A 26,473-nucleotide genomic window follows, 5' to 3' on the forward strand; every position below is an offset into this window, starting at 1 on the left:
AGTGTGCAGGTGGGAGGGGGGATGAGGGAGAGTGTGCAGGTGGGAGGGGGGGTGAGGGAGAGTGTGCAGATGGGAGGGGGGTGAGGGAGAGTGTGAGATGGGAGGGGGTTGAGGGAGAGTGTGCAGGTGGGAGGGGGGGTGAGGGAGAGTGTGCAGATGGGAGGGGGGGTGAGGGAGAGTGTGCAGGTGGGAGGGGGGTGAGGGAGAGTGTGCAGGTGGGAGGGGGGGTGAGGGAGAGTGTGCAGATGGGAGGGGGGGTGAGGGAGAGTGTGCAGGTGGGAGGGGGGGTGAGTGAGAGTGTGCAGGTGGGAGGGGGGATGAGGGAGAGTGTGCAGGTGGGAGGGGGGGTGAGTGAGAGTGTGCAGGTGGGAGGGGGGATGAGGGAGAGTGTGCAGGTGGGAGGGGGTTGAGGGAGAGTGTGCAGATGGGAGGGGGGGTGAGGGAGAGTGTGCAGGTGGGAGGGGGGTGAGGGAGAGTGTGCAGATGGGAGGGGGGGTGAGGGAGAGTGTGCAGATGGGAGGGGGGTGAGGGAGAGTGTGCAGGTGGGAGGGGGGATGAGGGAGAGTGTGCAGATGGGAGGGGGGGTGAGGGAGAGTGTGCAGATGGGAGGGGGGATGAGGGAGAGTGTGCAGGTGGGAGGGGGTTGAGAGAGAGTGTGCAGGTGGGAGGGGGATGAGGGAGAGTGTGAATGGCATCGTCCATCCGCGGAAGCCACATGTCAGCCGCCCTGTTATGGCAGGACGGTGTCGAGGACACGGCCGCAGGTTGCGGGTGGCTGATGGGCACAGGCGAGTGGCACACTGGTGAGCAGTACGGTGTGAACTGACCGTTGGGTGCAGACAGTGACCAGGTGTTAGGCTGGCTGCGTGTCTGCAGCGCGACCAGGCCATCGGGACACACAGGTATCCCATGCAGCCCGGCTGGCGAGGTGTGGAAGAACCTCCGTGTAACATGTCGTTTCTCTGCCCCCCCACCACCCTCCTGCAGCTCACCATGTATGCCAACCAGACAGCGATGTTTACTGCCGTGGTTGGAGCCGCAGCTCTGGAGTTTGCCACCCGGCAGCGTAGAGTCAGATGGCCCACAGTGGCTGCAGATGCAGCGGTTGCCGGTGCAGCAGAGGGGATGGCCCGGAGTGGCCCGTCGTCGACGCGCAGGCCGCAGGCGCTCAGGACCCGAATGTACAGTGGGATGCCGAGGGGAACATTGACCGCCAGACGGCGAGGAATGCAGAGGAAGTGCTTGGGGGGGGAGCAGGTGGAGCACGAGGATCCACTGATGGTGGTGCCAGGGCGCCACAGACGTCCAGCAAGGCCGAGGGTTTACCGTGACAGAATGTCGTTCGAGGCCCTACCGGACATCACATGCAGGAGGAGACTACAGTTCAGCAGGGAGACGGTCGCACATATATGCCAGCTCGTGGCGCACCTCGCACCACGTGGAATGGGAGGAGGACACGCGATACCAGTCTCTGTCAAGGTGACGGTGGCCCTAAACCGCTATGCGACCGGTTCCTTCCAGGCGCCGAGCGGGGACCTATCCGGCCTATCACAGGCATCGGTCCACAGGTGCATCAGGGCCGTCACCGACGCCCTGTAAACCATCGCGGACAGGTAAATTCAATTCCCCGAGGACCGAGCACAGCAGGAAGCACGGGCACGTGGATTCGCCAAGGTGGCCGGGATACCGATGGTCCAGGGTGTCATCGATGGTGCGCACGTCCCCATGCGCCCACCTGCAGACAACAGTGAAGTGTTCATGAACAGAAAGGGTGCATACTCCATGAACATTCAGGTGGTGTGCAACCCCCACATGACGATCATGCACGTGTGTGCAAAGTACCCCGGCAGTGTGCATGACGCCTACATTCTGGCACAGTCATTCATCCCCGCAATGTTCGATGGATGCCCCCCCCGGCTGAGGGGCTGGTTGCTGGGTGACAAGGGCTATCCATTGAGGTCATGGCTGCTGACGCCAATACGGAGGCCTCACACCAACGTGGAGAGCCTATACAATGAGGCACATGCAGCAACCAGGGGTGTGGTGGAGTGGTGCTTCGGCCTGCTGAAGATGCAATTCAGATGCCTGGACCGATCCGGAGGGGCCCTGCAGTACCAACCCGCCAGGGTTGGTTGCATGGTTGTGGTCTGCCATGTGCTGCACGACATTGCCATGCAGAGGGGAGATGACCTGGTGGAGGAGTCGGACGGAGGACCCGACGGCACCGGAGCCAACGCAAACGAGGGGGAGGAGGAAGAGGAGGATACGGAGGATGGGGCGCATCAGGGTGGGGGGAGGGGCGCAGGACGCAGACACTGCCCGGCTGCTCGTTACGTCCAGGAGGCTGCACGACGGCACCGCCGCGGACAGCAGGCACGCGACGCGTTGGTGGCCGCACAGTTCACGCACTGTGGGAGTGGGATCCACTGAACACTGCCACTTGCATCGTCACTCCTGTACACGGGCACCACACAGCGACCCCCCCCCCCCCCCTGCACCGAGTTCACGGCAACAATTCCACATCACCTTACCACTGCGGCACTACGGGATTGCACAACATTGATGATTGTGTAAGCGGGTGTGATCAGTGCCATGTTGAACGATGACAGCCCGCTCTGCGATGAGCTGTGTGCTCAGATTCGCCAGCCGAGGTCTGACTCATGGCTATAGCTGAACCATGCACTGCGGTGGTCACAGCCTTCGTGATGGATATTTCACCACATGCCCGTGTGGGGTGGCTGGCGTCGGTGTACCGAGGACAACGGTGTCTGATTATGGGAGGCAGGGGGGGAAAGGGTCAGCACATCCGGAATAGACCTTGAACGGCTCGTATACCACAATGCCAATCGGGCACCCTCCCGAGCCCCCTGGCACCGGACATAGCACACAGTCTTACAAGTCAAATTCAACAGTGGGTTTATTCGTGTGGTGAACATAGGTGCCCTACCCACTACAACTAGACTGTGCCCTGCACCCGTGCCAACTTCTTACGTGCCTAACGTCTTTGCCTTAGGGGCCCTATCACTACGTCTAGGTATGTTCCCAGATGGTACAGCAGGGTGGAGGCGGACTGCTGAGAATCACGCCCTTCGACATGGCTCCCCGTCGCCACACGTTTTCTGGGCCGGCCCGGCTTCGATGGGCCAGGCTGCTCGACGGGCGTGCTGGATGGCGTGGTGCCACCCTGACCTGCCCGCTCCCCACCAGATGCGCCAGGAACGGAACGGGGGGAGGCCGAGTGTACCGGGACGTGCCTTGGTGGAGCTACCGGGACGGGCCCCAGAACCTCCTCCTCCCTCGGGGAGCCCGGTGGCCCCCGGGCCTCACTGTGGGACAGAGATGCGCTTGGAGACATTCCCCGTCGCACCACCGACACCTGGCGCTGCCAGTCCTGGAGGCCGGCAGTGGGATCGACCACGGTCCGTAATGTTCGCAGAGACGGAGCCCAGGGAGTGCCACATTCCTGCCAAGGACTGTGCGATCTCGACCTGTGACTGCACGACGCCATCCATCACGTGAGCCAGGCGGTCAATACTCTCCGCGACCGACTGCTGGGACTGTGCCATCGCTTGCTGGGACCGGGCCATGGCATGGTGAGACTCAACCAGGGCCCCGAGAGCGGCGGCAATGTCTTGTTGGCTCTGTGAGATGGCTGCCTGTGAGAGGGCAGCCCTCTCCTGGGCCATGGATGACGCGTGCACGTGAAGCCCAACGCCTTGCAGAACCTGACCAATGGCCAAAACCCCTTCACCCATTGCCTCCACCGCGGACGCCACCCGTGCGGTGTCGGCCTGGGTGGCTGCGATGAGCGGCACCACTCCCTGCTCCTGGACGCGGATAGACTCCTCCAACTGCGTGTGCAGGTCCTGGAAGATGGCCCTCATCCCGTTATTCAGTCACTGGGTGTCCACATGCATCGGTTGTCCGGGTGGGTCAATTACATCCAGGAACCCGGGAACCGTCTGGGTGGCAACCGGTTGCTGGGCCTGGGCTGCCCTCCGACCGTCCAGCCCGTCGGCTGCTCCAAGCTCCACCTGCTGTACCGGCTCGGCTGTGGGGTGCGCACCAGACAGTGACCCGGGAGCCTCATCACTTATATGCCCAACCGAGGTGGGTGTCTCTGTGATGGTGAACGGTGTGGGAGACAGCAGTGCCGCAAGCTCAAAGTCATCATCCGTCAAGAAGTCTGGTGTGGACTGGTCCCTCTCATGGCCCGGCGCAAGCTCCATGTGGGCCATGTCGTCTTGACCTCCAGGTGGATCCAGCGGGTATATGGCCGTGATGTGGGCTTCGACATGACTGTCCACCCTGTGCCCCTCACTAATGTCTGTCTCGGTGGTCTGAGTGTCCCGGTCCTGCGTCCCAGACTGGGGGGTCTGCCCTCCTGTCCGACCGACTGCCAACCTCTGCCGTGTGTCCCTGGGTGCAGTTGCGGTTGGTGATGTTGCGCTGTTTCCTGGGCGAGACGTCCCTGAAGGTTCGGCGGTTGGCCCTGGGGAACATAAAGATTTGGGGTTCGTTAGACACGGTGGCCCGGGTGTATGGTGGTGGTGGGTGCACAGTGTGAGGGGGAGGGGATCGGGGGTGCAATGGCCAGAGTGTGAGGGGGGATGGGATCGAGGGTGCAGTGGCCAGAGTGTGAGGGGGGCGATGACGGGTTGGGGGTGGAGAGGACATGCAGGGTTCTCTCACTTGCTTCTGCGCCTCCGACCTGGCAAGGCGCGACCTCCCGGGTGGCGGATCCCCCAACGAGATCCAGGGCCCTCTGCTCGTGAACAGTTAGGGGGTGCAGGACAGGAGAATCCCCTCCGGTTCTCATGCGCTCACACTGGTTATGCGCTGTCTTGTCCTGGGGGGGGGGGGGGGTTGGATAAAGCATCACTATTAGGCGGGTATCATCAGGGCATGCAAATATAGACTACATTGTTGCTGGTTCAGGAGACAGCACGCCATGGCTTCGCTCCAGGGGGGTCCCGGGGCTCATGTGTGTTGAGTAGATAGTTGGGCACCGTAACCCCCCCCAACCCACCCTGACTCCCCCCCCCCCCCCACCGCCCGATGCCCCAATCCCCCCCAACACTCCCAACCCCCCCTGACCCCCCCCCCAACACTGCCCCTGATGCCCCAATCCCCCCCAACACTCCCCCCAACCCCCCCTGACCCCCCTAACACCGCCCCTGATGCTCCAATCCCCCCCAACACTCCCAACCCCCCCGACCCCCCCCCCCAACACCGCCCCTGATGCCCCTGAACCCCCCCACCCCACTTCCATCCCCGTGCCAGGGGATGCCTGGGGGCACCCTCATGGCACTTACCCTGGCAGCCCAGGTGAGGTCGTGCAGCTTCTTGCGGCACTGCTCCCCCGTCCGGGGGGTCTGCCCCACAGCACTGACTGCAGTGCCAACTTCCCGCCAGCCGCGTCTCACCGCGCTGGGTGGCTGGCGATGCCCACGTCTTGGGCAGAGGGTGTCCCTTCTCTGTTCGACCTCATCCACCAGAGTGTCCAGGTCCGTGTCCCGGAACCTCGTTGCGGCTCTTCGGGGCTCAGCCATCTCCTCTCTTCTCCTCCGGGTCCTCTGTGCGCGGATCGCGCCATTTATGACGCAGCGCCGCGTCACTCGGGCGTCGCGCGGTGACGACGCGGCCTTCGCAACATGCCCCCCCCCCCCCCCCCGAGTTTCTCGCGGCCCCGAGCCTAGCCCATTTTCGGGCCCTGAATCGGTCGGGATCGGGGCCGTTTTGCGCCGTCATGAACGGCGTGGGCACTTCGGCGCGGGAGTGGAGAATCGCGCCCCATGTTTCCCAGGGTGTTTGTTCACTGTAACCTGTTTTGATACATGTTTGTAATAAAATCAATTAAAAAAAAAAAAACAATTCAGTAAGCTTTAAGGTACTGATGGATAAAGATAAGTGCAGTCCTCAGGTGAAGGTGCAAAATTGAGGGAAGGCTAATTGCAACAATATTCGGCAGGAACTGAAGAATGTACATTGGGGGCAGATGTTCGAGGGTAAATCAACATCTGGCATGTGGAAAGCTTTCAAGTGTAAGTTGATAGGAATTCAGGACCGACACGTTCCTGTAAGGATGAAAGATAAGTATGGCAAGTTTCAGGAACCTTGGATAAAGAGAGATATTGTGAGCCTAGTCAAAAAGAAAAAGGAAGCATTTGTCAAGGCTAGGAGTCTGGGAACACACAAAGCAAGTGTGGAATACAAGGAAAGTCGAAATAAACTTACGCAAGGAGTCAGGAGGGCTAAAAGGCGTCACGAAAATTCATTGGCCAGCATCTCAAGGCTTTTTATACATATGTAAAAAGAGCAAGAGGGTAACCAGGGAGAGGGGGTAGGCCCACTCAAGGACCGGGGAGGGAATCTATCCGTGGGGCCAGAGGAAATGGGCGAAGTATTAAATGAGCACTTTGTGTCAGTATTCACCAAAGAGGGGGACTTGGTGGATGATGAGTCTGGGGAAGGGTGCGCAGATAGTTTGGGTCATGTTGAAATCAAAAACGAGGAGGTACTGAGGGTCTTGAAAAACATTATGGTAGACAAGTCCCCAGGGCTTGATGGGATATACCCCAGAATACTGAGAGAGGCAAGGGAGGAAATTGCTGGGACCTTGAGAGAAATCTTTATATCCTCACTGGCCCAGAGGATTGGAGAATAGCCAATGTTGTTTAAGAAAGGTAGCCAGGATAATCCAGGTAATTACAGGCCGGTGAGCCTTACGTCAGTGGTAGGGAAATTATCGGAGAGGATTCTTCGAGGTGGGATTTACTCCCACTTGGAAATAAGTGGATGTATTAACGAGAGGCAACATGATATTGTGAAGGAGAGGTCATGTCTCACTAACTTGATCGAGATTTTCGAGGAAGTGACGAAGGTGATTGATGAGGGTAGGGCAATGGATGGTGTCTTCACGGACTTCAGTAAGGCCTTTGACAAGGTCCCTCGTGGCAGACTGGTACAGAAGATGAAGTCGCACGGGATCAGAGGTGAACTGGCAAGATGGATACAGAACTGGCTCGGTCATAGAAGGCAGAGAGTAACAATGGAAGGGTGTGTTTCCGAATGGAGGGCTGTGACTAGTGGCATTCCTCAGGGATCAGTGCTGGGACCCTTGCTGTTTCCAATATATATAAATGATTTGGAGGAAAATGTAACTGGTCTGATTAGTAAGGTTGCGGACAACACAAAGGTTGGTGGAATTGCGGATGGAATCATAGAATTTACAGTGCAGAAGGAGGCCATTCGGCCCATCGAGTCTACGCCGGCCCTTGGAAAGAGCTTTTCACCCAAACTCACACCTCCACAATCTCCCCGTAACCCAGTAATCCCACCCAACCTTTTTGGACACTAAGGTCAATTTAGCATGGCCAATCCACCTAACCTGCACGTCTTTGGACTGTGGGAGGAAACCGGAGCACCCGGAGGAAACCCACGCACACACTGGGAGAACGTCCAGACTCCGCACAGACAGTGACCCAAGTCGGGAATCAAACCTGGGATCCTGGAGCAGTGAAGCAATTGTGCTAACCACTGTGCTACCGTGCTGCCCACATAGCGATGAGGACCGGCAGAGGATACAGCAGGATATGGATCGGTTGGAGACTTGGGCGGAGAGATGGCAGATGAAGTTTAATCCGGCAAAGGTGAGGTAATGCATTTTGTAAGGTCTAAATACAGATGGGAAATATACAGCAAATGGCAGAAGCTTTAAGAGTATTGATAGGCAGAGAGATCTCGGTGTGCAGGTACAGGTCACTGAAAGGGGCAACACAGGTGGAGAAGGTAGTCAAGAAGGCATACGGCATGCTTGCCTTCATCGGCCGGGGCACTGAGTTTAAAAATTGGCAAGTCATGTTGCAGCTTTATAGAATCTTAGTTAGGCCGCACTTGCAATATAGTGTTCAATTCTGGTTGCCACGCTACCAGAAGGATGTGGAGGCTTTTTAGAGGGTATAGAAAAGATTTACCAGGTTGTTTCCTGGTATGGAGGGCATTAGCTATGAGGACAAGTTGGAGAAACTTGGTTTGTTCTCACTGGAATGACGGAGGTTGAGGGGCGACCTGATAGAGGTCTACAAGATAATGAGGGGTATGGACAGAATGGATAGTCAGAAGCTTTTTCCCAGGGTGGAAGAGTCAATTACTAGGGGACATAGGTTTAAGGTGCGAGGGGCAAGGTTTAAATGGGATATATGAGGCATGTTTATTACACAGAGGGTGGTCCGAGCCTGGAACTCGCTGCCCGGGGAGGTAGTGGAAGCAGATATGACAGTGACTATTAAGGGGTGTCATGACAAATACATGAATAGAACGGGAATAGAGGGATATGGTCCCCGGAAGGGTAGGGATTTTAGTTCAGACGGGCAGCATGGTCGGTGCTGGCTATCTAACTATCTAACACCTCTTAACGACAAGGTACCCCGGGCCCGATCCTGGCACGAGCAACCTGGCACCTGGTAACTGCCAGGCTGACACTGCCAGTGTGCCCGGGTGGGAGTGCCAAGGTGCCAGGCTGGCAGTACCAAGGTGCCAGCGGGAGTGATAGGGTACCACCCTGTCCAGAGCCTGGCCACCCAGGGGTCTCCAATGACCTGGGATACCCCCTCACATGCAGTTACGACTGGCCCATGTTTGTGTGGACCAGTAGTAAATGGTGCTCTGTCGAGGCCTCGCTGGAGAGGCCGTTAGTTCCCGGGCTCAGGGAGAATACGGTGCAGACATATTTAAATGAGCCTAATGGATCATTTAAATTTGCTGATCTGGATCACGCCCAGTGAGGGCGAGATCCAGATTGCGACGTCTTGCGAGATTCAATGGCCTTGTCCCGACACCAAGTTGGGTGTGACGAGGCGGTTAAATTTCACCCTGTAATACTAAGTGACTGATTTAGTCAAAAGAATGGAAAAAACTGGTAAATGTATTTTGGTGTTTACAAACGTGAGATTATTCACTTTGTATCTAAAAGTGGTAGAATAGGGAACTTTATAAATTGTGGAAAGTGATAAACAGTGGATCTCCAAAGGGGGTTGGGGGGCCACATGGATATGTCAAAATGCCATGGACAGATACAGAACACAACCAAAAGACTAACGGAATGTGGGTCTTTATATTGAAAGGACTAAAATACAAAGGGATAGAAGTTATTCTTCATCTGCATAAAGCCATGGTTATGTCAAAGCTGGAGTACTACAGGCAATTCTAGGCATCACACCTTAGGAAGGATATAATGGTCTGAGAAGAATTGCAATGTATAGTATAACCTGAATGATACCAAGGATAGTTTACACTAACGAGGGTAGCATTCCCCAGAATATAGAAGGTTAACATGTGAGTTCATCAAATTTTCAAGATATCAAGGGAAATTGATAGGATAGAAATAAATAAACTGTTTTCTGTGACAAGAGACTCCTCAGTTGTACCTTAGAGAATGGAAAGCAGGGCAGTGCAAAGTTCCACTGAAAGGCTGAGGGAAATGCAGCCTGACACACTTGAGGGTTCTTCTCAAGCCACCCTGAGTGTTATCAGGAACTCTCCAGCTCCTCTGCCAATGACCCAAGACTTCTCCAAAAGCAGTGCCACAGGGCTTAGGGCTAACAGAGGACATCGGCCATGGTCACCAAAGGTAGTGGGGAAAAGGCGCAGCAACCTGTTCTTACCACATCTGCAAATGTTGGTGTTAACCTCACTGCAGCATGTGGAAGCATTTCAAAGAGTTGAGTTGCTCACAGTAAGGTAGCACTGGTGTTTCTATTCTTATGTTAAGGGAGAAATGTTATTGTCACATTAAAATTTTGTTGCGCTTTATTTATTTATCTGTGTGTTTTTTCATATGGCCCCTCATGACCCTTCGGAGACATAGGGGGCAGGATTCTCTTGCCCCAGGGCTGGGCCGGAGAATCGGCGGGACCGGCGCGAATCGTGCCATGCTGCCCCGACGCCGGTCCGCCGATTCTCCGGAGAGCGGAGAATCGGCACAATTGGCACCGGCACAGTCGGCGCAGCGCCGGTCGGGGGCCGCTCTACGGGACCCCCCTGGCGATTCTCTGCCCGGGATGGGCCGAGCGGCCATGCTAATAAAGCAGAGTCCCGTCGGCGCCATCCACACCAACTCTTACCCAGCGGGACCTCGGCGTGGATGCATCTGGGGGAAGCCTAGTTGGGGGGGGGGGGGGCGGGGGGGGAGAGGCCTCCGCTGTGGCCTGGCCCGCGATCGGGGCCTACCAATTGGTGGGCCGGCCTCTCGGGCTGGGGGCCTCTTTTGTTTCCGCGCGGGCCCCTGTAGCCCTACACCATGTTGTATCGGGGCCGGCGTGGAGAAGGGAGCCACTGCGCATGCGCGCATTGGCGCCGGTCCCACTGCGCTTGCGTGCATTGGCGCCGGTCCCACTGCGTGTATGCAGACCCGTGGCACCCATCTGATGCCGGAGATCGGCAGCTGGAGCGCCGTGGGTAGCTCCAGTGCTGTGCTGGCCCCCTGTAGGGTCAGAATTGCTGCTCCTGAGGCCATTTTGACGCCGTCGAGAAACGCAATGGCATTTACGACAGCGTCAACACTTAGCCTCAGGATCAGAGAATCCCGCCCAGGATGTTGGATGTGTTAAGGGGCACTGGCTGCCCACTCACAGATTGAGATGCAGTCCTCTGTTTGATCACCAAGGAAGAACATTGTGATGTGCTATCGATGAAGAACAGAAAAGGCAGCTGATATTATGTTGCTTCGTGGTGACCAGATGTGGGGTCAGTATGAGGTGGTTGCTTGCTTCCTGTGTGTTAACTTCCATGGTACACACATCAGCAACAGCCCATTGATGTGGATCCCATTCCATGTGACTCTCTACTTTCCTATCCTCTTCAACCGTTGAGGCTTCTGCCTCCTCTTCCTCCAGGCTGATGTTATCAACCCTCTGCATGGAAATGTTAAGCAGTCCACAGCACATAACAACTGTCTGTGACACCTTTCTTGGATCATACTGGAGAGCACCCAGAACGATCGAGGCAGCGGAAGTGCATCTTCAGCTGATCAATGGTTTGCTCTCTGATGTTCCTTGTTGTGCCATGACTGACATTGAATCTCCTACCTGCCTCACTGTGAGGGTTTCTGCAAAGAGGGTAGCCCTTATCACCTCACATCCAACCCCTCATTTGTGGCCTTAGCACAAACAAGTACAGCCCCTGTGTGTGTTGAAGCACATAGATGTCCTGGCTGCTGCCAGGGTAGTGAGTCCACACCTGTATGATTTACTTCTCATGGTCACAGATTAACCACACACAGTGATTAAAATCTGCACGTTCCTGAGTGATTAGAATCCCTTTCTGTTATTAAATGTGGCTGGTTGCTCAGATGGAGCTCTGATGGCAACATGGGTGCAGTATATTACACCTTGAACATGTGGGGAGATGGCTAAAGCTGTGAATCCCATCACTCTTTCTGTTTGGCTGCCTTCATCCATTCAGGATCTTAGGAATTCTCCAGCCTCTTATACAGTCCATTTGTTACCTCTTTAATGCAGCGGTGAGTGGCTGTTGGAGAGATGCTGTAGCACCTGAAAGGAACTGGTTACTTAGAATTAACCTTCAATTCCACTGGACATTGGGTTCCCACCATGTCCCCATGGATCCAGATAATCCTGCATTGGAACACACAGTTCTGTGAATGTGTCCCTGGAGAGGCATCCTCTCTTCCGGCATAGTCTCGCTGACATTTGCAGGAAAGTCATTCTGGTCCTTGTCACAATATGTGGATATTGTAGAGTACATAAAGGGTTCATGTAATGTTAATACTCTGGTCACTAGATGGTGCTACAGAGCAACCATATAAATATCACATGCCTCCTTGACTTCTGGGAGATAAATGGAGATAGATGGAGAGAGTGGAAAAGACTAAGACATGGTAGTTGTGAGATAGTTGAACTTATAGTGTAATTAATAGTGTAGATGTAATAGGGTAGTGTAATCTTTACTTAACTAATTCCTTGGTAATATGTTTGAATCTAATTTGGTGTAGTGTAATAAATTAGCTTTGTTTGTTAACTGTGTTTGGTATTCTTTGTTAATACTACCACCTTCACCATGCTGAAAGAACTAAAACAAAGAACACAACAGTCCTATGTGCCAGGAATCTGCATCTGCCTCTGCTTTGCTGCCTGAGCTCCTGTCATTGTGTTCCCTCCTGCTGCTGCTGGTGGGCTGCCTGCACTGGTTCCAGCACTGTTCCCTTCCAGCACTTGAGGGTGAAGGAGTACAGGGTGGGTGATTCTTATTGTGCAACACGCTCTCTCTTTCTTTCAAGGCCGCCTCTGAAGTATCCTCCCCTTAGGGACTCCAATATATGATGCCACTTTAATGAGTGACCCCTCTATTCTTAGGCTATGCGCTTACCCTTTAATTTTCGGATTAGCCACCTCATAGCTCAGACTCTGGACCTCAGAGTGTCAGATTATCAAGTTTGAACACAGAGGAAAAACTCTCAAAAGACAATGCAACTTCCTGTTACAGCTGTCTTGCTAGTCAGAAGAGCTCTCACGCTTAGTTGGAAGTAAGTCACCAACCTTCAGCAGGCGATGGAGAGAGAGCGGGTAAATGGAGTTGAAATCAGCCATGATTGAATGGTGGAGTGGACTCGAATGGCCTTACATCCGCTCCTATGTCTTATGGTCTTATGGATTCCCAGCTTGTGTCACTGTCTGTTCGGAGTCTGCACCTTCTCCCCGTGTCAGCGTGGGTTTCCTCCGGGTGCTCCGGTTTCCTCCCACTAGTCCCGAAAGACGTGCTGTTAGGTAATTTGAACATTCTGAATTCTCCCTTTGTGTGCCCAAACAGGCGCCGGAATGTGGCGACTAGGGACTTTTCACAGTAACAAGGTAAGACTACTTGTGACAAAAAAAAGTTTATTTAAGTCGCAGGAGATTTATGTCAGTCTCATTTAATTGGGAAGGGTGCAATAAATCCTGGCACGTCACATTTGAATTGTCTGCCAGTGGTTCGTTTTGAATATTTATGAGGTTCCTGCTGATTCCAGGCACATTTCTTGCTTGCTTACCCTCCCGCTGCTGGCAAAATCGGGAACTGTTACCCATTGCCAGGGTTCTAGTGGGTGACCCACTAATTCTCTGCCCCGGTGGGTGGTGGAGGCTGGATCATTAAAAGTATTTAAAGTGGAGGTGGATAAATATTTGATAGATCGAAGATTAGAGGGCGATGTGAAATGGAACAGAAAGAGTTGAGGCCGACATAGATCAGCCATAGCGGGACAGGCTTGAAGGGCCTGGTGGCCTACTCCTGCTTCTATTTCTTGTGTTCTTGTGACCTCCGACGCAATTCTCCGAGCCTGGCCACCACCTTGCCCGCTCCAGCGGACTCCTCAAAACCCAGCCCAACATATATGGAAATTTTTTTTGTTTTGGAGGTAATAACCAGAATGCAGTACCTCACTCTGAAGAATCATAACCGCATGGTTGAAATGGTGAAGCTCTAGAGTAGCTGAGGTGCCATATAGCTGTGCCAGGGCAGATCCACTCCTAGAGGAAGAAAAAACATTTTTGAAAAATCAGAAATAATATGTATTTTCTTCACTTTCAAAATTAAAATGTTCTCCTTTCCAGAATGAGTTCTACCACATTCCTTTACTTCTAAGTTTACTGATTGGTTCTTAAAAGTTCTTTTGGGTCCAAGTGCAATTTGTCACTGTGAACTCAGCTCAATGATGTAGTTATATTTCCTAAACAAGAACTAAGAACAACTCACTAACAAACCTATTTAATCTGATTTGGAAGGCAAACAGATGTAAGAAAAAAGGTTTTGACTAAATGAAGAACGCTAAATCCTCTTAAGTGTCGATTTTGATTTAGGGAGAGATCAACTGGTCGCGTTGCGCCCAAAGGACAGCACGGCACGCCCGGTAGATACGGCGGGAGATCTCTCTTCTGGGATCTACCTGGCTCGCCACACCCTGTGAGGCCTTAAACCATCTCACGAGACGTCGTAATGTGAATCCCACCTATTGTGGGCAGGATCACTCTCGAGAGGTAGTCTCGCTCTAATATGCATTCCCATGATCGACACAGAGCATGGGATCAAACCCTCTCGCCTTCCAGATCTTGGGCGAGTGCCATTCAGTGCTGGTTCTCACAAACGGGGACCAGAGGGAATGGCACTCATGGGGTCTCTCAGGGAATTGGAGGCTCCCAGGTGCTTGCTCTCTGGGCAGGGTGTCACCCTGGCAATGCTGGTGACATCTTGGCACTGCCACCCTGGCAGTGCCACCTGGGCACCAGACTGGCACTGCCAAGATGCCCAGGCAGCACTGGGCTCAGCCAAGATGTCAAGCTGATGGTGCCAGGTTCTGAGTGCCGGGAAACACCCAGCTAATTGAGCGCTGAATGGGACGCTGTTCCTATTCGAGTAGATCGTGCCCAAAGTGTTGTTGCTAACTTTTGGTTGGCTCTTAATTCGTAATTTGCTCTGTTTGTTTAACCTTTGCTCTAGAGTCGCCAGGTATCTTTATGATACCTCCACGAGGTTCAAGTTCAAGTACTGATCAATAACTCAACACACCAATTAGTAAGATTCAAATTGAAACACATTTATTATATACAGTAAGTCACTACTAATGCTTATAACTCTACTTTCTAGACTATTTCTATCACTAAAAGGCCTATACTTAGCTTCGGAATTGGCCCACCAGGTCAGGGGAACAAATGGCCTTTCGTTCAGGTCCTGAGTCTGCAGGATTCAAAAGCTGGTATGGACTTGTAGCTAGGAGCGCCTATCTCGTAGCAAGCGTTGACTGGAGACTTACTTGGTTGGTGCTGCAGCTGGGCAGTTCACTCTCACGGGTTGATTCGAGTTGCTGAGTGACCCTGCCAAGAAGGATGATTTGAACTTGGGGGCTCTACTTTATAATCCCCAGGGGCTTCCCGCCCTTTGGGGCAGACCCCGTACCTGGTTCTAAGTGACTGGACTGCGTTCCGATCACTTGGATCGATTTCTCCAATACTGGAGTTGTTCCCTGATTGCTGGGCGGTCCCTGAGTGTCCGTTGGCCTTCCTTTGTCTTGGCTCCGGCTGGCGCAGAGGAGTCTGGCTTGGTCTTATTCACCTTCAGTGTTTCAATTGTGCCTGGGAATCGTTCATTACTATGCAGATGGCTTCTGGTTTCAGTGTTGTCTGGTTTTTGCAAGTTCCAATACACAGGATTTCTGCACTTGCTCGTTTTTGCTTCTGTTGGCTGAATTTCTCTTTAGTCGTTGCGGTTCTCCATTTTAAGTCGGGAAGTGGCCAACCCAGGTGGCTACACTCCCTTCTTGTGATCCCTAACGCGAAGCGTGAAGGATCACATAACTGCGTTGTCTTCATTCCCTGACCCAGTGAGCACTCTTCCATGGCCTCTACACTGACCATAACTATGCAGTAAAAATTTTAACTAACAATTTCTAAGTGGTGCTATGTCCAACAGGGACATGCATTACAACACAAAAAAAAACGGTACCTCTAACTGTCCTCAATAAACTACACTCACTAAAACATTCAGTCATATTAACTTCCTAAACAATACAAAATAATAGCAGCATTCACATTTTTCCTCTGGCTTGGCAGTCAAGCACAGGAATGTACAATAATTCCATTTCTTTATTTACAAAAGATGCAACACAAATGGTCTTTATTGTAGATCAAGGGGTTCGGGGGCCTGGTGAAAACCGAAAATAGGGGATCTCATTCTGTATACCGGGGTGCTAGCGCGGTAGGCTCTCCTTCGCCATTTCCTCATGCGGAAAGTCTGCACGATGCTGCAGAGTATCACCAACATTAATAGGGATTCGACTACGTAGGAAAGGGAGCACCACGTTATGAGCTTATCACACCATGATGGTGTGGTGTTGCCTGTTACAGGGCTCTGGGTGCTGTGGAGAAGTGAATCATTAACGGGTGGGGGGGGGGGGGGGGGGGGGGGCGGTTGGGGGGTTGACGTTCGCGCGCAACCGAATACACATTATAATGGTGGCGATCAACACGGAGGATGTCCTCATTGTTCTTCTTCTTTCTCTTCTCTTCTTTTCTTTCCTTGGGGCTTCTGGTGTTCTGTGGGATCAAGCATAGTTTCTGTTACTATCTTGGTTAATATCTCATCTGTTAGTATGTCTGTCCTTTAGTGCCAATTCCCCTTTACAATTTGTCACCATGTGTGACTCCCTCATTTTAATTTTTTTAAAAACCTAATATTCAGGACAAGACACACTTTAAAAATACTGAAACAGTGTGAGCTGTCTCGCAGGCTGTACGATTTACCATCCAAACGTTTGAGGATGTAAATAGCATAGGGATGGCAACCTAAGGGTTGCCGGAAAACAAACAAAACATTTATTTGAACCAAGAGTGCCGAATGAGGTGCGTATGGGCCGCGACGGGTAAGAAATGGATGGAATCCCCGGGTAGGACGGCGACTGATGCTGTGTGTGCTCTACCCGAGCGTAGCTGACCAGAGGGGGCTCCTCAGGCAGGGCGGAGACCAATTCCATTTCTCCACTGCCTGAACAACCGACAAGAACGGGCAAAAATGTAGTCATCGTGGGGGGGTTGCCGTAAAGGTTCTGCCTTCGAACCAGAAGAGCAGTTATGAACGGAGGCTGGCAAGCTCTCTGCGGTTTCTGCCGATAAGCGTGCTGGCAAGTTTTCATAGGTTTCTGCCGACAAATAAGGCGTGGGGCCATGAAAAAAAAAATTTCCGATCTTACATACAACACATAACAATAACAGTAACAAACAAACATTGAACAACATGCTGCAGGTTCCATCAGAAAGGACACCGTTTCTCCCAAGCGGTTCCTTTTTAAAACATCATCTGGACACCTCAGTTATCAGTTGCGAACAGGGTTGGAAAGGGGTTCTCGCTTTGGGAGTCAGACTCAAAGTCGTCATCTTCTCCCAGATGCCATACGCTCGAATGTATAAGGGCTGATAGGGCTGCATGGTGCGATTTGGGGTCCATCGCGTCGTTCCGGACGAGCCTGTATGAATTATCACGGTGCCAAAAGGTGGTGTCTAGTTCTGTGGGGACGGAATCGTCATCGTAGGGCGGTGGTCTTTGGTGGGGTTTGTTGAGGAATGTGATGAGGAAGGGATCACTCGAATCGTGTTCAGATTCGCTGGGTGTGGGTCCTGTTGCATGGGGATAGTAGGGAGGCGTGCTGTGGCTATTGTCTGTGTCACAGTCGCTGTCGCTGCTGCTGCTGTCTGTGGGCATTCCGGGGCAGAGTCTATAGTTCGGGGGTGGAGTCGAGGGCGAGTCCGTGGATGTGGTGGGCGTGTTGGAGGAGGGTAGGGATACGCTGGGTGTGGGCGGGGCATGGTCTGCTGCATCGAGCATGACATGATGTGCGTGGTTGGACTGTGGGCCATATGCCTTAAACTGGTTAATATGGAACCACGCAGTATTTCCGTTAGGGTACTTAATTTTATAGACGGAGGGGCTTACTTTGTCCGCAATGGAGTACGGACCCGAATACTTCGGTGACAGGAATGTGCTGGGGTTGTAAATTGAGAGCATGACCTGCTGACCTACCTCAAACTCAGTCGCATGCACTGTCTTGTCGAAACAGGCCTTGCTCGGTTTCTTCCTTGTGCCTAATCTTACTGCGGCTGCTAGCTGAGCCGTTTTCACATTTTCCACTAACTGCTTGACTGCGTTCTCGTGTGTGAGGGCCGTCACTTCGGGGCTGGTCAAGTCCAATCCTAATAAAAATTCTGTGCCTTTCCTGGGGCATCCGGTCATGAGAGTGTGTGGGGTGTAACCTGTGGATGTTGAAATAGTATTTCTCAAAAACATCAGCACAAAATGGAGGACTGAATCCCAAGTGGTGTTGTTTTGTTGGATCATTTTCCTGAGGGTTGCTTTTAGGGTCCGATTCATGCGCTCCACGATACCACTCGACTGGGGGTGGTATGCGATGTGGAATTTTTGGGTAATGCCAAATATTGTGAGGACGTTCTTCATGACACGTCCCGTAAAATGGGAACCTTGGTCAGATTCAATGCTGCGGGGGAGTCCCCATCTCGTAAAGATGTGGTGGGTTAAGATCTTGGCTGTGGACTTTGCCTTGTTCGTTCTGGATGGGAATGCGTCTACCCATTTCGTAAAAGTGTCTATGACGACTAATACGTACTTGTAACCATTCCTGCAAGGGGGAAATGGTCCTATAAAATCGATCTGGAGGTTAGTCCAGGGGCCATTAACGGGGCGGGTGTGGCTAAGTTGAGCTTTCTTTGCGTATCTGTCCAGATTATTCTGGGCACAGATGAGACAATTCTTTTAAACTTGGCCACCAACAGAGCTGCCTGAGGTGGGCTGTAGTGGGATCAATTCCCTGATGCCCATGACTGTCATGGAATAAACAAATGAGCTGATTCATGTCCTGTTCAGGAACCACATAAAGGGTGTCTTTTAACACCACGCTGTCATGTGTGGTGGGTGCATTTTAAAATCTAACGTAAGGTGCTGGAAATTTTCCTTTCAAAATCTTCCTGAGATTGCTATCCTGCTTCTGGGCCTGCACTAAATCCTCGATATTAGTCTGCGAGACCTGAACTGCATTCACTGGTGCACTTTTGGGGGGTGACCAAAAATATCCATGCCTGGAACCTGCTTTTGCCAGTGCGTCGGCCTTTACATTTCCAGGGGGGGAGGAACGGCGGTGACTGCGAACTTTAACAATACCAAAGGTCCTGTCCTGTGCTCGCTCTAAAATGTGGCGGAGCAATGGGGCTGAAGGGAGGGGTTGTCCGTCTGCGGAAACAAATCCTCTTGCTTTCCACAGGGGTAGGAATTCTGTAAGGCTATTGCAGACATAGAGGTTGTCCGAGTATATGTCTGCTGGGCTGGGGAAGGAATATGGGTGATCTATAATATATGCAACGGCTGCTAGTTCTGCCGCCTGCGCGCCTAAGTGTCCTGGTAGTTTTAAGGAGATTTCTTCTAGGGCGCGTCCCTGCGCGTCCTCAACATATATGCCGCATCCTGTAATGCGTTTCCCTTCTAATACCGTGGAAGAACCATCCACATATATCCTTAAGGGTTCGCACGTGTCTGTGGGCTGGGGGCTCTGGGATGAACTACCTATCTTTCTGGGGGGTATTTTCGCAATAAAGGGCCCTGTGTTGTGGTGCAGTGAGATGATTTCACATTCGTGGGGGATGCCTGGGTACTGAAGGTTATCGGCTAAGAAAGGAGGGTGGGTCTTGGTCCGCTTAACGGTGATGTCCTGTCCCTGCAAAAGAAGGGTCCATCTAGCTGCTCTAATTTGGCTAACTGTACCGTCCTTAAGTCGTCCGCCAAGTAAAAGCTGGGTTGGGGTATGTTCCGTGAGGATTGTGATGGGGTTTAGTCCGGGTATGTGGGAAAAATACTGAACTGCCCAGAAAACTGCGAGCAGGTGCCTTTCACAGGCCGAAAATCCCTGCTCCACAGGATCCAAAAGTCTGGAGGCGTAAGCCACGGGTCTCAATTGTTCGTGCCGTTCCTGCAGGAGCACGGCCGAAAGGGTCTGTGCTATCGCATAGGGGGAAAGTGGGTCTGGAACCTGTAGTGCGGGGGCTGCAATGAGGGCTCTTTTCAAAGCATCCACAGCATCCGTATGCTGCAGAATCCATTCCCAAGGGGCTCCCTTCTTTAGGAGTTCCGAGAGGGGTGCTGCCTTGCGGGCGAAACCGTCCGTATGGTTTCGGCGGTAGCCAACCAGTCCTAAAAACGACCGGAGGGCTGAAACATTCTTGGGAAGGGGCATTTTGGCAATTGATTCAATTCTTTTATGCTCGATCTCGCATTTACCGTGCGTGATAATCGTACCCAAATATATCACTTTGTTTTCCAAAATCTGGGCCTTTTTTGGGTTTACTTTGCAGCCAATTTGTTGTAGGAGTTCCAGGAGTTCGGACAGAAGCTCGTTGTGCTCTGCCTTGGTGTCTGTCTGCAGTAATAGGTCGTCCACATACTTGACCAGACATTCGGGGCGAGAAAATTTCAATAATCCGTTTGCCAGCTGTCGGTGGAAAATGGAGGGGGAGTTGTGGACTCCTTGTGGAAGGCATGTCCACGTGTACTGCTGACTTTTAAAAGTGAAGGCAAATTTGTATTGGCACGCTTTTGCCAATGGAATGGACCAGAATCCGTTACTGACGTCCAAAACCGTAAAGTATTGTGAGTTGAGTCCCTGTTTGAGCATGGTCTCGGGACTTGTGGTTCCCGTGGGGGCTGCTGCAGGGGTGATTTTGTTGAGTTCCCGGTAATCGATGGTCAGTCGCCATGATCCATCGGGCTTTCTCACTGGCCAAACCGGGGCATTATTAGTGGAGGCTACTGATCTGAGTACGCCCTGCTCTAATAAGCTGTCGATAACTTTTGCGATTTCTCCCTCTGCCTCTTGGGGAAATCGATATTGCTTTTGGGGTCCAGGGTCAGGTCCTGTGATTTGACTGGAACCAGTCATCCGGCCACAGTCGTGTTTGCGGGTCGCGAATGCTGTCCTGTGCTTCTGCAGAACTGCCCTAACCTGCTTGTCTGTGCTAATCGTGGTCGGGTCAAACCAAAATTCACCGACTGCGCTAATCTTGTTTACGTATTCACCTATTGTGAGCGTTGCGGGGGCTCTTGCGGATTTTGCCATTCTCCAAACACATTGGTTTACCGGATCAAATGAAAGGTGGTGGGAGTTCATAAAGTCAATTCCCAAAATGTGTTCTGCTGTATGGGGTAGATCGACTAAAACTATGAGGTGCTTTGCCGTTATATTGCCAATCTGAATGGGTACAGGGGCTGTGATGTGCCCCTGCTGTGAGTGGCCTGTGAAGCCGCTGAGGGTGATGGTGGCTGTAGTGGGCCACGTGTCTTTCTGGAATATGGTGGAGGAATTGATTGTGGTGCGAGACCCTCCTGTGTCCCAGAGAAATTCAATGGGCTGTCCCCGTATCTTTGCTGCAACTACTGGTCGGCCGGACCTATCCCAAAGGGTGTCGCAGACCCAACTGGGGGAGCCCGAACACCGTCAGTCCGTTTCGTTCAGGTCCGTCTGGTCTGAACGAGTGCTCACACTATGTATGGGCTTTGTCCTATTCTTATTCAGAGTGCCTGCCTGCTGGGCTCTCTGTGGCTTTCGTGGGGCATTGCATTCTCGTGCAAAGTGTCCTAACTGTCCACAATTGTAACACACCTGTGGCTTTTGTGGGGGGCTGTTCCTGCCTTTGTTCACCCATGTGGGGTTCTGGTGCGTTTTCACCGCTTGGATGGCTGCTTCTGCCTGCTGTTCCTCGGGTTTCCTAACTGCGGGTTTGTTTTGGACAGATTGCTCCCAGGTACGGGACAATCTTTTTAAAATCCATTTCTCATTATGCGCTTCTTCTGAGGGGTCATAGTTGGTACAGGCATTTTGTCCTGCCTCTGTGGCATGGGAGATAAGGGTGCGGGTCCATTTGGCAATACCTTCTTGGGACAAATGGGCGCGGTCTAGATTACCGAAAACGGCTGTAAAATGAATCCACCGGCGTCCAGCAAACGCTGTGGGGTGTTCCGTCTTTTTCTGCCTGCACTTATTCAGGCCTTCTACTGGGTCACCTCTGTTGTAGCCGATCGCATGTAGGATCGCTGCGTGCATCTCTGCAAGGGTGCCTCCTCCTACATTCTGTGTGTCGGGAAGGGCTGCTACGACCGAAGGGTCTAAGGTCAAAACTGTGAGCTTCATGTGCTCACGCTCATCCAGTCCGTACATGGTCGCCTGCTGCTTTACTCTGGCAAAGAAGTGGTGGGGGTCTGAGGTGGGGAGGAACGGTGTGATTTTCTCGCACGTGTCCCGTAATTGGGTCACGGTTAAGGGGGTGGTATAAAGAAATTCTGTATCTCGTCCGATGTGACTCTGTTGTGGGTGGTTACTGGATTCATTGGTGCCTGAACTATCTGCGATGTGGGGGGTTGGGGCGCTTTCCTCTTCTGGGGCTTTCCTTGCGCACATGTTCCCTGTACATATCTATGCGCGGTCTCATTTAATTCTTCCCAATCCGGGCCATCTTCTGTATCTAACTGGGATCCAAAGGTGCTGTGGAATCCATTCTGAACTGAAAGCAAAGACTGCAGTTCTGCAATCTGCTTCCTGCACTTCGCATGATCTAGTGAGCTCTGTCTGTGCTCCGAGGTGGTAGCATGGAGTGCTCGTAATGCTGCTTTCAGGTCACTACACTGCCTTTGCAATGCCTCTATCTGTTTCTCTGTTTCCTCTCTTACCAGGACTGCACGTTGCGTGTCCTGATAGGCCTTTTCGTACTGTGTCTGGAAGCTGCTTAAATGCGCCAAACAAGACTGGTGTGCCCACTTGGCATCATCCACCTCTCCGTCCTTTGCTGCTAACTTCCTTCTCAACTCTATGTTCTCTTTCTCAACCTCACTTACATCGACCTTGCTCATTCGATGTACTCCTTCTATCTCTTTACGGAGCCCCCGAACAACCTCCTCTGTGCCTCGCAATTGTGCCAGACAGGACACGATTGCCATCGGCTTGCGAGCTTTTCCCAAGCTTTTTTATGGATCTCTGACAGGTTCTCCCACCGAGTATGTCCTATACGCCCGGGTCCTGTTTCCTTATTCTCACAGAATTCACTCCAAAGAGGCCATCCTTTCCCTTTGAGGTACTTCCTGATTTCCCCTTCCCAAACGGGACACTGTCCTTCTCTGCTGCTGGTCGCTGCGACCACGAATTCTTCAGGGTTCATGAGGCGTTGCATTGCCTGCATTGCCATCTTTCCTCTCTAAATACTCTCTTAAAATTTGGAACGAGGGGTACTAAGGCGGTGCTGTAATTACGGGTACGTCTTTCGCTATTTTCCGGAATACAAACTCCCGACAGTTTTTCGCAACAAAAATCTATCAGTTTTACCTTATAGCCCTGTTAGTTACGCATGCATTAACACTCTTCCGAATTATGAGGATTGATCAGAACTGCTTGAACACTTGTGGTTTTTCTGTTCCCAATTGGATTTCTAATTCAAATTTTGGGTTCTCCCGGAGTGGTTAAGCCACTTCTAAGTCAGCTCCCGGCGGAGTCGCCAGTAATATGTTGCTAACGTTTGGTTGGCCCTTAATTCGTAATTTGCTCTGTTTGTTTAACCTTTGCTCTAGAGTCACCAGGTATCTTTATGATACCGCCACAAGGTTCAAGTTCAAGTACTGATCAATAACTCAACACACCAATTAGTAAGATTCAAATCAAAACACATTTATTATATACAGTAAGTCACTACTTATGCATAGACTCTACTTTCTAGACTATTTCTATCACTAAAAGGCCTATACTTAGCTTCTGACTGGCCCACCAGGTCAGGGGAACAAATGGCCTTTCGTTCAGGTCCTGAATCTGCAGGATTCAAAAGCTGGTATGGACTGAAAGCTAGGAGCGCCTATCTCGTAGCGAGCGCTGACTGGAGACTTACTTGGTTGGTGTGGCAGCTGGGCAGTTCACTCTCACGGGTTGATTCGAGTTGCTGAGTGACCCTGCCAAGAAGGACGATTTGAACTTGGGGGCTTTACTTTATAGTCCCCAGGGGCTTCCTGTCCTTCGGGGCGGACCCCGTACCTGGTTCCAAGTGATTGGACTGCGTTCCGATCACTTGGATCGATTTCTCCAATACTGGAGTTGTTCCCTGATCACTGGGCGGTCCCTGAGTGTCCGTTGGCCTTCCTTTGTCTTGGCTCCTGCTGGCGCCGAGGAGTCTGGCTTGGCCTTATTCACCTTCAGTGTTTCAATTGTGCCTGGGAATCGCTCATTACTATGCAGATGGCTGCTGGTTTCAGTGCTGTCCGGTTTTTGCAAGTTCCAATACACAGGATTTCTGCACTTGCTCGTTTTGCCTGTGTTGGCTGAATTTCCCTTAAGTCTTTGTGGTTCTCCATTTTAAGTCAGGAAGTGGCCAACCCAGGTGGCTACAGTGTTTTATGTGTTTGTAGATCCAATTCCCGTTTTCATAGAACATAGAAAATACAGCACAGAACAGGCCCTTCGGCCCACGATGTTGTGCCGAACCTTTGTCCTAGATTAATCATAGATTATCATTGAATTTACAGTGCAGAAGGAGGCCATTCGTCCCTTTGAGTCTGCACCGGCTCTTGGAAAGAGCACCCTACCCAAACTCAACACCTCCACCTAACACCAAGGGCAATTTTGGACACTAAGGGCAATTTATCATGGCCAATCCACCTAACCTGTACATCTTTGGACTGTGGGAGGAAACCGGAGCACCCGGAGGAAACCCACGCAGACATGGGGAGGATGTGCAGACTCCTCACAGACAGTGATCCAAGCCGGAATCGAACCTGGGACCCTGGAGCTGTGAAGCAATTGTGCTATCCACAATGTGACCGTGCTGCCCTTAAGAACAAATAAATCTACACTATATCATTTTACCGTAATCCATGTACCTATCTAATAGCTGCTTGAAGGTCCCTAATGTTTCCGACTCAACTACTTCCACAGGCAGTGCATTCCATGCCCCCACTACTCTCTGGGTAAAGAACCTACCTCTGATATCCCCCCTATATCTTCCACCTTTCACCTTAAATTTATGTCCCCTTGTAATGGTTTGTTCTACCCGGGGAAAAAGTCTCTGACTGTCTACTCTATCTATTCCCCTGATCATCTTATAAACCTCTATCAAGTCACCCCTCATCCTTCTTCGTTCTAATGAGAAAAGGCCTAGCACCCTCAACCTTTCCTCGTAAGACCTACTCTCCATTCCAGGCAACATCCTGGTAAATCTCCTTTGCACCTTTTCCAAAGCTTCCACATCCTTCCTAAAATGAGGCGACCAGAACTGTACACAGTACTCCAAATGTGACCTTACCAAAGTTTTGTACAGCTGCATCATCACCTCACGGCTCTTAAATTCAATCCCTCTGTTAATGAACGCGAGCACACCATAGGCCTTCTTCACAGCTCTATCCACTTGAGTGGCAACTTTCAAAGATGTATGAGCATAGACCCCAAGATCTCTCTGCTCCTCCACATTGCCAAGAACTCTACCGTTAACCCTGTATTCCGCATTCATATTTGTCCTTCCAAAATGGACAACCGCACACTTTTCTGGGTTAAACTCCATCTGCCACTTCTCAGCCCAGCTCTGCATCCTATCTATGTCTCTTTGCAGCCGACAACAGCCCTCCTTACTATCCACAACTCCACCAATCTTCGTATCGTCTGCAAATTTACTGACCCACCCTTCAACTCCCTCATCCAAGTCATTAATGAAAATCACAAACAGCAGAGGACCCAGAACTGATCCCTGCGGTACGCCACTGGTAACTGGGATCCAGGCTGAATATTTGCCATCCACCACCACTCTCTGACTTCTATCGGTTAGCCAGTTCGTTATCCAACTGGCCAAATTTCCCACTATCCCATGCCTCCTTACTTTCTGCAGAAGCCTACCATGGGGAACCTTATCAAATGCCTTACTAAAATCCATGTACACTATATCCACTGCTTTACCTTCATCCACATGCTTAATCACCTCCTCAAAGAATTCAATAAGACTTGTAAGGCAAGACCTACCCCTCACAAATCCGTGCTGACTATCCCTAATGAAGCACTGTCTTTCCAGATGCTCAGAAATCCTATCCTTCAGTACCCTTTCCATTACTTTGCCTACCACCGAAGTAAGACTAACTGGCCTGTAATTCCCAGGGTTATCCCTAGTCCCTTTTTTGAACAGGGGCACCACATTCGCCACTCTCCAATCCCCTGGTACAACCCCTGTTGACAGTGAGGACGAAAAGATCATTGCCAACAGCTCTGCAATTTCATCTCTTGCTTCCCATAGAATCCTTGGATATATCCCGTCAGGCCCGGGGGACTTGTCTATCCTCAAGTTTTTCAGAATGCCCAACACATCTTCCTTCCTAACAAGTATTTCCTCGAGCTTACCAATCTGTTTCACACTGTCCTCCCGAACAATATTACCCCCCTCATTTGTAAATACAGAAGAAAAGTACTCATTCAAGACCTCTCCTATCTCTTCAGACTCAATACACAATCTCCTGCTACTGTCCTTGATCGGACCTACCCTCGCTCTAGTCATTCTCATATTTCTCACATATGTGTAAAAGGCCTTGGGGTTTTCCTTGATCCTACCCGCCAAAAATTGTTCATGCCCTCTCTTAGCTCTCCTAATCCCTTTCTTCAGTTCCCTCCTGGCTATCTTGTATCCCTCCAATGCCCTGTCTGAATCTTGTTTCCTCAGCCTTACATAAGTCTCCTTTTTGCTCTTAACAAGACATTCAACCTCTCTTGTCAACCATGGTTCCCTCACTCGACCATCTCTTCCCTGCCTGACAGGGACATACATATCAAGGACACGTAGTACCTGTTCCTTGAACAAGTTCCACATTTCACTTGTGTCCTTCCCTGACAGCCTATGTTCCCAACTTATGCACTTCAATT

At 51.6% G+C, this 26,473-nt stretch overlaps 1 protein-coding gene across 2 annotated transcripts in view; it reads right to left on the reverse strand.

Moving 5' to 3' along the window:
- The window catches only part of pde11a (phosphodiesterase 11a), a 706,589-nt gene that overhangs the window by 175,508 nt on the left and 504,608 nt on the right, over positions 1-26,473 (reverse strand). For both annotated transcript variants that reach the window (XM_072477086.1, XM_072477077.1), the window contains one exon: positions 13,436-13,526. In XM_072477086.1, coding sequence (XP_072333187.1) covers positions 13,436-13,526 — 91 coding nt within the window. The remainder of the gene's footprint in view (positions 1-13,435; positions 13,527-26,473) is intronic.

This window comes from Scyliorhinus torazame, chromosome 2 (genome assembly GCF_047496885.1).
Source record: "Scyliorhinus torazame isolate Kashiwa2021f chromosome 2, sScyTor2.1, whole genome shotgun sequence".
Classification (NCBI taxonomy): domain Eukaryota; kingdom Metazoa; phylum Chordata; class Chondrichthyes; order Carcharhiniformes; family Scyliorhinidae; genus Scyliorhinus; species Scyliorhinus torazame.